The sequence below is a fragment of the Thalassophryne amazonica genome, chromosome 1 (assembly GCF_902500255.1).
Source record: "Thalassophryne amazonica chromosome 1, fThaAma1.1, whole genome shotgun sequence".
Lineage (NCBI taxonomy): Eukaryota > Metazoa > Chordata > Actinopteri > Batrachoidiformes > Batrachoididae > Thalassophryne > Thalassophryne amazonica.
The window spans coordinates 128,065,130-128,079,538 of NC_047103.1; the positions used below are offsets into that span (position 1 = coordinate 128,065,130).

Below are 14,409 nucleotides of genomic sequence, written 5' to 3' on the forward strand. Positions count from 1 at the left end.
CCCCCGCTGGAACGTCCAGAACCAGAGATCTCAAAAGATGCTGCTGTCTGCGGACACACCAACGTGTCACTTTGTTTCTGTGTTATGTGTTAATTTTTTTTTAGTTATTTGTTATGTAAATATGTATGTAGGTACTGTAGTAAATATTAATATACCTGTCCTGGCTGCAGTCTCTGTAATGTGATACGTCGTGTGCACTGAGCCATCATCCAGCTTTCAGTGTGGTGCGAATCAACTGAAAGGTGGCTCACTGTGCTGTGTGCGTTCTGATGTGGCTGTCCGGCCCCCCATGTGATCATGTCTGTACATACATATAAGCATTTTATGCAAGTGTGCTCCCCTCCCCCGCATGCCACGTGTGCGGGGAGCCCAAAACACACATACGCCACGTGTTTCGGGGGGAGGGGTGTGACTCATGTGCGAGACACATGCACCACATGTGTGTGGGCACTTAGACAAATTTCACAGCCAGCTAGAAAGTCATCGTCTGCTCACTGTTTTCGTGCTAACAGTGTGAATGGCCACACATTTTCTAAGTGTCAAGTGAGCGGTGTTGGATGTTCGTATGTGTGACCTGCAGTGGTGGGCACAGTTCTGCTAACAGTTAATTACAGAAACTAATGTTTTTGTTAGCAGATTACCTTTTCAGCTAACTTCATCAGCAGATCAATTAGATTCCGATAAATTTTGCTCTGATAATTTTTAGACCGCTAACATTTATTTACATAGTAACAGTGAAAAACATTTAGAAACCCTGTTGGCTCCTGTCTGCTACATATTTTGCAGCAGTGAGGCAGCTGAAAGGAGCTGAGCTCAACTGTACCCCAAAAGAAGGAGTATAGCCGCCGGGCTGCTATGGAGGAAAAAAAGTAATTTCCCTTTACAGTGGTCCAGCCATGAGGCTGAAGTCCTCAAAAGGAAAGCAGGTTTGACTTATGGTTTTGATTTATAAACAAAATTAATCTGGATAGTTTAACTACATTAATGTTTATTATTTATAAAAAGTGAAAATATAACACATATCTTTTAATTTAAAAATAATGCACTAATTCTGTACTTTTAAACATTAACACACAGATGCCAAAATTTATTATGGGTACACTGAGCCTGCGATCACTGATTCGTTGATTTATTATATGTTAAAACACACACACACACACACACACAACTTAATATGTGTTGATTTTTCAAAATAAATGTGTATTTGTAAAATATGTCTTTTTTTCATTTGTTAAAAAAGGCATTTGCAAAAGTGAAAATTCTGTTTAAGTTATAAATCAGGCAGCAACAACTGTATGATATAACCGGGCATCATTCACACTGCTGTCCATTAGAAGGCAGTGTTCTATGCATTTTGGCCCATCTACTGGATGGCATTTTACATACTGGCATATTATGTTACTCAGTGGTGGGTACACTTCCACTAATCCGATAACAGATAATTATCGAAGATAATGTTTTCTTTATCAGATTATCTTTTTAGATAACTTTAAAAACCATTATCGGACCAATTATCTTCCGATTAATCTTGGTCCGATAACTTTTAAACCGATAAACAAAGCTGAACTGCGACAAGCATTTTTAAAATTAGTTTAGCACTCACCTGTTAAAAGTTCTGTAACAGACACACAGCTATAACCTTTGCAAACAAAAAAGAGCCACTTGTATAAAAAGCATCTCAATCCTCTGCAGACAAAGGAGAAACAGCCCCAAAAGGAAAAAAAAAAACATTTCCTTTAACACCATACCAATATACTCGCGATATCACCTAAGTCATCCAGAGTCATACATTTTAACTTATGGTTCAAATTTTAACCAACAAATTTTGGACAAGTTATTTAAAATTACTGTCATGTCTGAAGTTTTATTAAGTGAAAATATCAGATATATGTTTTAGTTTTAAAGTAATGTGCTAATTTTTAAGGTTTTGTGAGCACATCCTGTGACCCACAATGCATTTTGGGTAGGATGATGTAATCTCAGTACGTCACGACAGGACAAATGCATTTCAGACACTCTGTTCAGGCTCCAGGCTAGTGCCTAAAACTCTCTTGAATATATTCTGTGCGTTTATAGATGGTTTTACTTGTGTTTGTTAAATTCCACGCATTTTAAATGTAGCAGACAGGGGATTACTGTAGCTGGAATTTTGTTTTCAAGGCCTCTACTGCCATCTACTGGTCAGTAGTGTTCACTAAGCGTGTGGGAACCAGTAGATAGCAGTGTTCTATTTATTTTGACCCCGGTTATGTCAGATGATTGTCAAATCAACTTTTTGGCTTTGCAAATGGATTTTTTTGTGTGCAATGAATGTATACATTATACAAGTTTCACTTTTTTAATGGAATTACAACCTTATTTCTTTTCAAATTCTCCAATTTTTTGCATCCAGCCTTATTTCCTTTAGAAATTTCCTTGACAAATAATATCAGTCTATTAGGACATCAGGTTATGTGTTACACATATACATGTGTGTGTATATATTTTCCAACTTATTCCCATTGATGAAACTTTTCATTTTCTGCCTGAAAGCTTATTAGATGAGTGTGTTCAGGGCACCGTTTGTTTACAAAATACACACATGTTACAGACCTTGAAATCCAACAGCAGGGATTGATATTATCCAAAGATTTATGAACATACAAATTAACGTGCTTATCCTTTATCATGATTTTCTCCATTGTGAGATATAAAAGTGTGTTACTGTATCGTTCGTGTGTATGTGCACAGCGCACGAGCAATGTTATGATATTCTTCAGAACGACAAAATACGCAACATGCATCCAGCAGCATACACGTTGCTGTCATAGATAACTGCCTGTAAAGGTTTGTGGCAAGTTATAACTTTCTAAACAGCGTAATTTGTAATGAAATTTGTGCGGCTCTTTAGGTGCCACAGCAGTAAGCTCCTCCTACCCCTCCAAACAGAGGGATTTGTAGCCCTTCGCCTTCCCCTCCGCCTCGCTCCAAAAAGAGAGATGCAGCCAGTGTTTAGCAGAGGCACTTTTACCCAGAATCCTTTGCGATCTGTCTGTTTGTTACAAAACCTCAGAATTAGTGCATTATTCAACATTAAAACATATATGTTATATTTTAACTTTGTACAAATGACATAATTGACATTAATGGAGTTATTCTATCAGTATTAATGTTATTTATAATCAAAACCATAAGTCAGCATGACTTTATTTTTCAAGACCTGCGCCTGACCGGAGCGTCATAATTGATAAAGAGTTGGTTTTATGGCTGCTCTCGGGTTGTCTCTGTGCTGGGAGTGCTGTCGTAAACAAGAGCTTCCAGCAGGGGCCAAATGTTGAAAGAAAAGTGTGGTCTCAATCTTGGGGTCTGTTGTTTTTGATATTATTATAAGCTATTAAACTTGTTGTAGTTGTGTCAGAGATAATATTGGAATTTATCTTTTATCGATTATCTGTAACGTCCGATACATTTTTGGGTGGTTTTATCTTTATCGAAGATAACTTTTCAGTTATCTGATTATCTATTATCGAAGTTAATTTTTTGATTATCTGGGTCCACCACTGATGTTACTATGCTTTATAATCTTTTAATTCATTTTATTTTGATTTCTGAATTGTTTTGTGTGAAGTGCCTTGAGGCGACACTTGTGATTTGGCGCTATATAAAGTGAATAAATTGAATTAAAATTGAGGCTCAGTTTACCCATAATGCAGTTTGGCATCTGTGTGTGTTAATGTTCAAAAGTTCAGAATTAGTGCATTATTTTAAAATTAAAAGATGTGTGTTATATTTTCACTTTGTACAAATGACTTGACATTAATGTAGTTATCTAAACTATCCAGATAATTTGGTTTATAAATTAAAACCATAAGTCAAACCTGCTTTCCTTTTGAGGATTTCAGCCTCACGGCTGAACCACTGTATCCTGTGAATGGAAATGACTCTTCCTTACTGCAATAAGCAGGGTGCACAAAGACTGAAGCGCTGGCTTATAGGTTGTGTTGGGTTTGTGATCGTCTTCGTTTGCAATCAGAAGCATTGGCGGTGTTTAAACTCAAAACCGGCCTGTCGGTAGCTGAGTGCACAGGATACAATACTGGAATTTGGCCGACACCTGCCGCAAGAGGGATCGAATGGGTTCTCACAGGGCACTCTCTTTCAGCCACCGGTGTGCAAGAGTAGTTGTAGCAACAGGTGTATGAGGTGTTGGAGGCAGCTACGATTTTTCATGAATGGCATGCAATTCCTCCTTCATGCCGCTAGTCAGTACCCCCTGTCAATATGGTGATTGTTCCACCTGTGCCAAATTTGGTTAGTCTGGACCAAAGGGCCATGGAGATATAGTGGCAAATGTTTGCTAATTCAGCCTGATTATGTTGTTTGACTATCCCCCCGCCGCCTCACACATACACTGTTTCAGGTGGATGGGAGACAAGAATCTAACAAGGCTCTCATACATTCCAGAAGCACTGATTGACTTGATCGTACTTTTACAACATTTAAGCAACTGCATCGCAATATGTGCACATCTACCACTGCTGTTTTAGTGGTGATGACATAAGCAGACTGTAAGAAGAACATTCCTTAGAATAAAATAACCTTAAAACACCCAAGACTTAAAAAAAGACATATGTTGTATCTCCACGGTACGTATGTTTGGCAGAGAGAAAAAATACACCTGCTCGTGCTGCATGTGCATGATCAGGTTTTTAATTAACACACTGTTTAACAAGACACTAAGTGAAAGCACGTTTTTTAGAAATGAGAGGATGCAGACAGAAGGAGCGCAAGACATAAGATACAGCTCAGCCAGATAGCATGTAAATTATTCTGTGTGCCCGTGTGTCTCCGAGGGACAGAAAGTGGTAAACGTGTGACAGAGTGAGACAGTTTTCCTGAGAGAGAGTGAGGGAATAGGAGGGAGGGAGGGAGAAGTGACAGATTCTCATCCTGTCATGCAGAGAGGAAGCTGGACCTGACCAGATGACCGAGGCCCTGTGAGTGACAGCTGACCACACACACACAGACACACACCTCATTCACACACACACTAATTCTAAAAAAAAAAAAAAAAAGTTTATGCACACATGATTCAGTTTGAATACACATTTGCGTTTTAACACTCCAGATCTAACATGTATACGTGTAATTCTACATGTATGTCACACAGCATAAAATTGCCCCCACACTAGTTTGACCAGCGGTTAAAATTAAACCTACTGATGATCACTGGCCTGTTCTCACGGGGTGGTGATGAGAGGATTCCAATTTTTTTTTCTTTTTTTTCTAATGAAAGCAATCAGAGGGCTGATGCAAACCCTGCACGATCTGCACACTGGGTTAGATCCATGTCCAGTAGTTCTTGTTATCTGTACATGCAAAAGTTTGAGCATGCAGTGTTTTGATGACAAAAACCTGTAGTGATCATTCGTTTTGTTTTGTTTTTAGAATTCTCCAAATTCTTATTGAAAGGTAATGCAGCTTCCTGTGTTTGTTCTCTCTCTCCCAAACCAGACTCATTTATAAGCAGGGAACAAAACAACCTCAAACAGAATGACTGAAATCACTTACAGATCTCACACACTGCATAATGAGGAAATTCTCTGTTTCAATGAATAACAATTTAATGAACAAACATGAATTCTTTTTATTACTTCATCATGACTTGATGACTTGTGAATGATTTACCATTCAATCACAAACACTTTGCTGATCATTATAAACTTGAGCATCTCAGATATTTACACATATAGAGGAGAAAAAAAATTTGTTTTTGTTGACTCTGACTGGTAATCATCTTGAGATATCTGCCCAACAAATATAAGTTTGGTGACAATCCTTAAATGTTTTTTTTTATTTTTTAAGTTATCTTTGTTGTGGTTTGAGTTCAGATGTGACTCCCAAATGCAGAGAACATGCAGGATGTGTTCAATCAAAGCCAACATTCAGTCCAAGGTCATACACAGGTGATCAAATTATTCCAGGCACCAGTCCAAAAATCTAAACAGCGTGCTCAGAGGTGACAGGAAGAAAGTGTCGTTCAAAACCAGGAGATTAAACTTGGAGGACATTAACACTGACCAAGAAACAAAAAAGCAGGGTTTAATCGACTTGGAAGGACAGGTGCACAGATGGCTGAATGAACTCACGCATGAAAGCAAACAGTAATAAAGCAAATCAAACAAGAATAGCGAAGACTATGTCAAAGTAAAGCAGGAAGTGGGGTAGAACTGACAAACCTATAGAATAAAACCAAAGCAGGATATTTAAAAATAAACCCAAACTTCAATAAAAACTTAGAAACAAGACTGAATTTAGTTTAAATAACAAACCAGAACTAAAAATAATAAATATTCACAAGACAAATGCCAGATATCATTACAAGAAGAGAGAACACAAATTTAACCAAAACTGGAACACTTTTAAATGAATGCAAAACTGAGAACACACCATTAAATACTGAAAAGATGCAGGGACAGACAGCAGGAATGGGAACCCACAACAATATCCTTAAGAAACACACACGCACAAGACCGATTATAATACCTGCTTTGAAGCTTTGCCAGTGCGCAGGGTAATTACAATGGGTGTCCCGAACCGATCCACATGTAGACTATGTTTCTGGTATTTTACACTGCATCATATTGGCTTTATGAATAAACATTTCAGGGTGTTTTTTTTCCTTGGTTAGTAATACTACTACATCTGCTACCACTACCACCATTTGCTGGCTAGTAGGGTAGTTTTCTTTGGCTTTCTCCACCACAGTGCCTGCATATTGGAGTGGCTGGCCATGGCTGGAGGCAACACCAGCAACATACAGGCATTGCTACACATAATACCAATCATTGTATCATGGTTGCCATTTCACAAATCGTGTCACTACTTCATTACCATCAACTGTCATTGTTGCCTCTGCCCACCAATGCCAGACATTAAGGAGGAGGGCTTCTCCACCAACAGATGACTCACCACCAATTCACCATTACATATTAGACCAATCATCTGAGAGATACAACTGCAAGAAAATGTGCGTGTGATTTGAATGCAGTGCAAGGACCAGTGGTCTGAGTCACTTCCTTGAGGTCAGAGCTGATTGTCCAGGTTACAAATGGTGTTATCCCCTCCACAAACATTTCCTTAGACTCTCACCAACACCATCATTTCTGAAATAGATTTGTGGTGACTGTGATAACATAGCACAACACACACACCTACACAACCCCTTCATCAATCATCACAGCACTGAAAACTAAACAAGCTGTACAATGAATGGGAGGCAGCCTTTAAGATCAGGATACAATTCAAAAATACCATAAAATAAGGGGGGGGCACTTGTATAACCTTGCCTTGGTTGAACTTGTCCATGTCAGAATTAAATCATAAATTGGTGCACAGAAACACCTCCACACTTGATGTCGCACTTTACTTGTATGTCTCTGTCCGTGAAGTCTTTTCTCTTCGATGTGTTGCTTTAGATTCCTTGTTCTCCTCTTCACATATTTCTCATTGTCATTAATTTTTGCTATCCAAAGTCTCATTTTTCAGTCTTATGAGTGATGTCTGATTGGCTGCTGGGGGTGACAAGATGATTGCCCAAATTTTAATCTTTAAAACAACAGTGTTTTAATTTATGGGTGCTTATCAGCAGAAATGGAAAAGTGCATTCATAACCATCAGTTCATTGGTGTATAATTAATTACCTGTGACTATGAACTGATGTGTTTTCATAAGCTTAGAATAAGCCCTTCACATCTCTGATGGGAGCCACCATGTTGTACTGCAGGGACCTACTTACTCCACTTTTCGTATTTTGCAGTGCAGCCAGAAGACTGAAAAAAAGAGAATGAGTAGTTAGTGGTGCCGGTTAACAAGTTTGCAAACCTCATATTTGTGAAATGGAAGCTCAAACATATTGTTTATGACAAGTGAAGGCAAGGTAGCGTGAACTTCCATCACCAAAGAAGCATAAACATGAAGGAAAACAGCACAATGCAATCTCCAACTTCACCACTAGATGACACTAATTTCTACACTCTGTTACTTTAAATTGAAGACAGACAGCAAACACAGGCTCAGGTACAGATAGTGTGATCACTCAGGATTTTGGGCTATACTATTTAAATATGTAGGTACAGGTTTGGAGACCTTATACAGTGCCCACCCATCTGAGACGTCTGGCCACAATCTGCACACACTCATGAATAAATCCACACGGTTTCTGAGGCGTACAAACACTGTCACGCACATTTAGTGCACAGCATGACAACATATGGCTGACCAACTGCTTCTTGTGCACGAACACTTGAAGTGATTTTCCTCAAACCTGCCTCATCCACCTTATCCGCCCCCTGTGAGGGTGTGTTTGATTTGCTTTGCTGCCAGCTCCCCAGTGGGTGGAGTGCTCAGTCTAAATCCATAACCTCCAACACAAACACGGTGAAAGTGCGAAACATCAGGGGGTCTGAAATCAGCCAGACAGTTCTGAGAAACTCTTTGATATGTCAAAAGCATCTCTCTGTCCTCTTCCTCCACGCCCCAACCTCTCGTAGTGTCTTTGATACTCGCACAGGTACAGGTGCTCTTTTATGGGGAATAAAATAAGAGTTCCGTCTTGCCTTTAAATTACAGGCTGTTTTCTCTCTCTCTCTGTACTGGTGCAAAATAGCCTTGAAGACTGATTCTCAAAGCAAAGCGACCCCCTCCTCCCCTCATCCTGCCACTCTTCCCTCCTTGTAAAAATCCCAAACTGTCTTCTCTCTCTCCTTACTCCCCTTCTATGATTCTTTTACCGTCTTTCTCCATGACCCTCCGTCTCACCTTGGCCTTCAATTTGGATATCATCGAGCCTTATAAAAGCACCCCCTCTCTCTCATCAGGGAGGTGAAAAACCTCCTCAGATGGGGTTGAGGTTCCTTTGCTTTTAGAAGCAGCATGATGGGGGGAAGGGAGGCAAAAGCAGGAAGCCTGAGCTCCGCCTCGTCTATCAAGTTTCCCAGAAAAAGCAGGGACGACACTGAAGATTGCTAAAATAAAAGCATCACCTTTGTAGGCGGTTCAGTGTTGTGGTGTTTTAACCTCAGTGGAGGTTGTGTGACCTTTAGATGAGTACTTGATGACGCCCAGTTGAGTGCATATCTCACTCATGGCACCAAATACTCCTTTTTATGATGTGAATTTGCCTTTTAAAATTTCCTACCAGTGGTCCTGTGACAGACTGGCATCCTCTCCAGAGTGTACCCCGAGTCACTCCCTATGACTGCTTGGATCCCCCCCCATGACCCTTAATTGGAGTAAGCCATTGAAGATGAGTGAGTGAGTGAAATTTCCTACCTTTCTTTTAAAGATTCCCTAAGACCAAAGCTGTAGGAATTGTGATGAAGTGACCATAAGACTGCTGTTGACTGTGTATGAAAGTCCTCTGTGGGTACTGTAGGAAACATCACATCATCACAGTCATGTGGCCTAGTTTGCAACATGGTACCATCTTTACCAAGGCTAAAACAAATAGTTCACGGGCACTGAGTGCAAGCATTTTTGCAAGATTTTAGACATGATGTAACATAGATTAAACGTTTCAAAGGAGCGGAGCAAATTTTGTGTTACGACATGTTGTCACTGTCAGTGACCAACGTAGCAACATAGCACTGCCATCTTTGCAGAGGATAAAACAAGTACACTGTTCAAATTAATTAGGGGAAGACACTGTTCCTCTAATTATTTTTGAGCAATACAGACGAGCACAAGATTTTATACGCAAATTATCACACATTAATACATTTTAATGCAGACAGATTAAATAATTTGTGTTACAGTATGGTGCCATCTTTTCAAAAGGTAAATAAAAGGTTTACAAGCACAGAGTACATCATTTTTCTGGATTTTGGATATGAATTAACACTTATTAACACATTTTAGCAGTGACAGATCAAGTACTTAGTGTTAAAGGATATCATCATAGTCATGTGACCTACCTAGTATCCCATCTGTGCGATCTTTACAAATGGTAAAACAAGTACTTCACGAGCACATAATACAGGCATTCCTCAAGATTTTAGACATGAATTAACATGGATGAACACATTTTAAGATGGACAGATGAAATATTTTGTGATACGAGGCAACAAGACACATTGAACGTGTTTTACCTTCTCTTGTTGCAAAAACAAAAGGTGTCGCTCTTGGTGACACATTATAGAATAAATTAAAAGGTAATTAAATAAAACACATGGCGTAGGGTGTAATCTTATAAAAACACATTGTTAAAAGACAAATTTGGGATCCATACGAACGAAAAATTATCTGGAATGTATTGATTGAATGATGATTCAATGACCTTTCACTGATATTAAAAAGAAATATGTGTAATTGAAATCAATTAAAACAGTCAAAATACCACAGGTAGTGTGCAAATCAATGGCATGCAGTGCATCTGGAAAGTATTCACAGTGCTTCACTTTTTCTATATTTTATTATGTTACAGCCTCATTCCAACTTGAAATTTCTACACACAATACCCCATAATGGCAATGTGAAAAAAGATTTTTTTTGTTTTGTTTTGTTTTTTTTATTTTTTGCAAATTTATTAAAAATGAAAAACCAAGAAATCACATGTACTTAAGTATTCACAGCCTTTGTCATGAAGCTCAAAATTGAGCTCTGGTGCCTCCTGTTTCCACTGTTCATCCTTGAGATGTTTCTACAGTTTAATTTGAGTCCACCTGGGGTAAATTCAGTTGATTGGACATGATGTGGAAAGACACAGACCTGTCTGCATATAAGGTCCCACAGTTGACAGTGCATGTCACAAACCCAGCATGAAGTCAAGGGAATCATCTGTAGACCTCTGAGACAGGATTGTCTGGAGACACAAATCTGGGGAAAAGTACAGAAACATTTGTGCTGCTTTGAAGGTTCCAATGAGCACAGTGGCCTCCATCACCCGTAAATGGAAGAAGTTCAGTTTCACCAGGACTCTTCCTAGAGCTGTCTGTTCATCTAAACTGAGTGATCAGAGGAGAAGGGCCTCAGTCAGGGAGGTGACCATGAATCCGATGGTCACTCTGTCAGAGATCCAGCATTCCTCTGTGGAGAAAGGACAAACTTACAGTAGGACAACCATCTCTGTAGCAATCCAGCAATCAGGCCTGTATAGTAGAGTGGCCAGAAGGAAGCCACTCCTTAGTAAAAGGCACATGGCAGCCCACCTGGAGTTTACCAAAAAGCACTTGAAGGACCCTCAGACCATGAGAAACAAAATTCTCTGGTCTGAGGGATTAGACTGAGCTCTTTGGCGTGAATGCCAGGTGACATGCTTGGAGGAAAGATGAGTGCAGCAATGTACAGAGACATCCTGGATGAAAATCTGCTCCACAGCACTCTTGACCTCAGACCCAGGCGACAGTTCATATTTCTGCAGGACAATGACCTTAAGCCAGGGTCGGACTGGGAACAAATTTCGGCCCTGGCATTTTTCCTCTGGACCAGCCCACTATTGGCCGGTCGAATCCACCCCCAAATACGCACACCCACCCGTCCATACCGAACCCCCAATGAACAAATACTATACACCTAAACACCATGAACACACACCTAAACACACACTTTCACTGTCATTTCACCTTGATCATAGTACAAAACGCGGACCCGGCGCCACGAGGGGGCATTTGGGGGCGACGCCCCTCACGTCATCAACCTCACCCCCTCGGATGTTAGAGTTATCAAAAAAGAAAAAAGAAAAAGAAATACTGGAAAATATAGCAAAATATTAGTTATTCAATAATATCACGTATTTAACATCCAGCAGAACATCACCTGCTTCTAAATAAAAGGCTCTTTAAACAGCAACTATTTTATTTTTAAAAAAGCTGTTTCATTTTATATTTTAACAATAAATGAACGGATCATTAAAAATGTCCACGAATCAAAGTCAAAAGACATTTGCACAGGTAGAAGCTCTCCACTTATTGTGCTCAAATTCATATTTTAGAAATGACTGTCCTGATAACATTAAAGGCAATTGCATATTTTGATGAAATTACAAGTTTAAATTACTATATATATATATATATATATATATATATATATATATATATATATATATATCATCATGAGGTTTATGTCACAGAAATCCTACTTTACAATCACACTGCAGTCATTGTTAAATTATTTCCTTTTGCATTTATAATAAACATTTGTATTTATTTAGTGTTTGTTTTTCTGGTTGAAATAAGATAAATAATCTACCAGACTTCAAAAAATATACAAGTTTCCATATTATTTTGTCTAAAAATAAATGTCTGAGGTTCCTTATGTTAAACAAGAAATTATCTAATCTGAAATAACAGGTGGATTTAATTTACAGATGAAGGTTTCTAAAGAACCATTTATTGATTTATTTAGCTATTTTAAATACAAGTGTTCTAAACTTTTTTTTAACAATAATCAGAAATTTTGAGGTAACAACAACAAAAAAACATTTCCAATGATTTTTCTTCAGAAAACTGCTCTCTAAATGAGCAGTCCTGTCACACATTAATGTTTTGTACAGATCAGTGGTTTCTGCACCAATCGGATTGGTCCAATCCATTTTGTAGAGATCAGTGGTTTCTGCCACGAGTCTTCCGTGTTTTGGCCCGACGCGTCATTCCTATTGGACAATGCGAAGTTACGTCACAGCTCAGAGTGTCAAAAGTTGGCGCACCTCATCTCGACAGAACACCGGCTCTGTGTGGAATGCAGGAGATCACTTGACCGAGCGTCTATACGTTCAAATAATAATAAAAAAAAATACTGTCAAAACTCTTCACTCTTAGTCTACACAACGGTGTAGCATAAATACACGAGCTTTCCAGGAGCACACGCCTCCTCCGAGACCCCGCCCCCTGTGATAAACTCATCGCCTCCTTAATATTTTTTTTTTTCTGGCGCCCGGTCTGACAAAATGGAAGCAAAAGCACACAAGCGGGAAAAAAGCTTTTGTGTCTCCAAAGTGAGAGAGAGAGAGAGAGAGAGAGGTAATGTGTAACCACTGCTAGGATTCACACAGCAGGAGCTGAAGTCCGTAGCTGTTGCATTTAAAGATTAACAAAAGTAAAGCACAGTTAATTAAGATAAAAGAAACGATTCCAACCTTGTAATCAGTAAAAGAGCGGAGAGAAGTCCAGGCGCCGAGGACTCAATCCGTTCACAGGGGCGGGAGCGGCAACCTGCTCTTCCTGCAATCTGATTGGCCACCCTGTATGCTTCTCCAATTGTCATTGGCTGTTGGTCATGTCAATCATTGTGCTCAATGTAAGTCACCGTTGTGTGATCAAACGGAAACAAAACTGAAACCTAGAATAAGACTGTGCCATGTATGAAACACTACAGAACTTTTATTTTGACACAAATTCAGGAAGTGGTTCTGCAGCTGTGCCGATTAAATGCTGTAGCTTCACCGATCAAAGAGTTTCCTCGTTTTGACAGCAGCGCGCGGTTCGAGAACACTGAATTTCCATAATCTCTATAAATATGGGTGGGCCAGCCCACACACGTCTAAACGTGCAGCGGCCCACCGGGCAAATGCCCAAAATCACAGATTATCAGTCCGAGCCTGCCTTAAGCACACAACCAAGATATCAAAGGAGTGGCTTCAGGACAACTCTGTGAATTTCCTTGAGTGGCCCAGCCAGAGCCCAGACCTGAATCCGATTGAACACAATTGGAGAGATCTGAAATGGCTGTGCACTGATACTCCCCATCCAACCTGATGGAGCTTGCAAGGTGCTGCAAAGAGGAATGAGCAAAATGGTCCAAAGATAGGTGCACCAAACTTGTGGCATCATATTCAAGAAGACTTGAGGCTGTAATTGCTGCCAAAGGTGCATCAACAAAGTATTGAGCAAAGGGTGTGAATACTTATGTACACGTGATTTCTTAGTTTTTATTTTTAATATTTTTGGATTGCATTTATATTGCACTTTTCCATCTGCATCAGATGCTCAAAGCACACCCTCACTTTCACCCCAATGTGAGGGTGCTGCCATACAAGGCGCTCACTACACACTGGGAGCAATAGGGGATTAACCCTCTGGGGCCGACACCATCATATACGGTGGCTGAGACCAAGCTTTACTAAATTAGAAATAACTTTTTAATGATATGAGATAGAAACATACTTTTTTTTGCTGAAAAGTTAACTGCGCAGACTTTCGAGCCAGCCATTGGCCATCTTTGTACTCCTCACAGAAGATGTGTGATGACATGCACAATGTGACTTTCCAATCCAAATTGGTTCACCGTCACAAGGTTTTCCAAAATCCAATCGTAGGGCAGATTTACCTCACGTGATAAACCAAAGATCATTGATCTGTTACTAGTTGGCCTGGTTGAATAGCCATCTGGCTGCTTGCTCCAATGTGCCCTGTGCCATTATGCACAGCGATCAGT

The 14,409-nt window shown here is 39.6% G+C and overlaps 1 protein-coding gene across 1 annotated transcript in view; it reads left to right on the forward strand.

Annotated features, from left to right (window-relative positions):
* The window catches only part of dmd (dystrophin), a 1,392,820-nt gene that overhangs the window by 1,172,260 nt on the left and 206,151 nt on the right, over positions 1-14,409 (forward strand). The window contains exon 68 of the mRNA XM_034174291.1: positions 4,941-4,976. Within this exon, the coding sequence (XP_034030182.1) occupies positions 4,941-4,976 (36 nt within the window). The remainder of the gene's footprint in view (positions 1-4,940; positions 4,977-14,409) is intronic.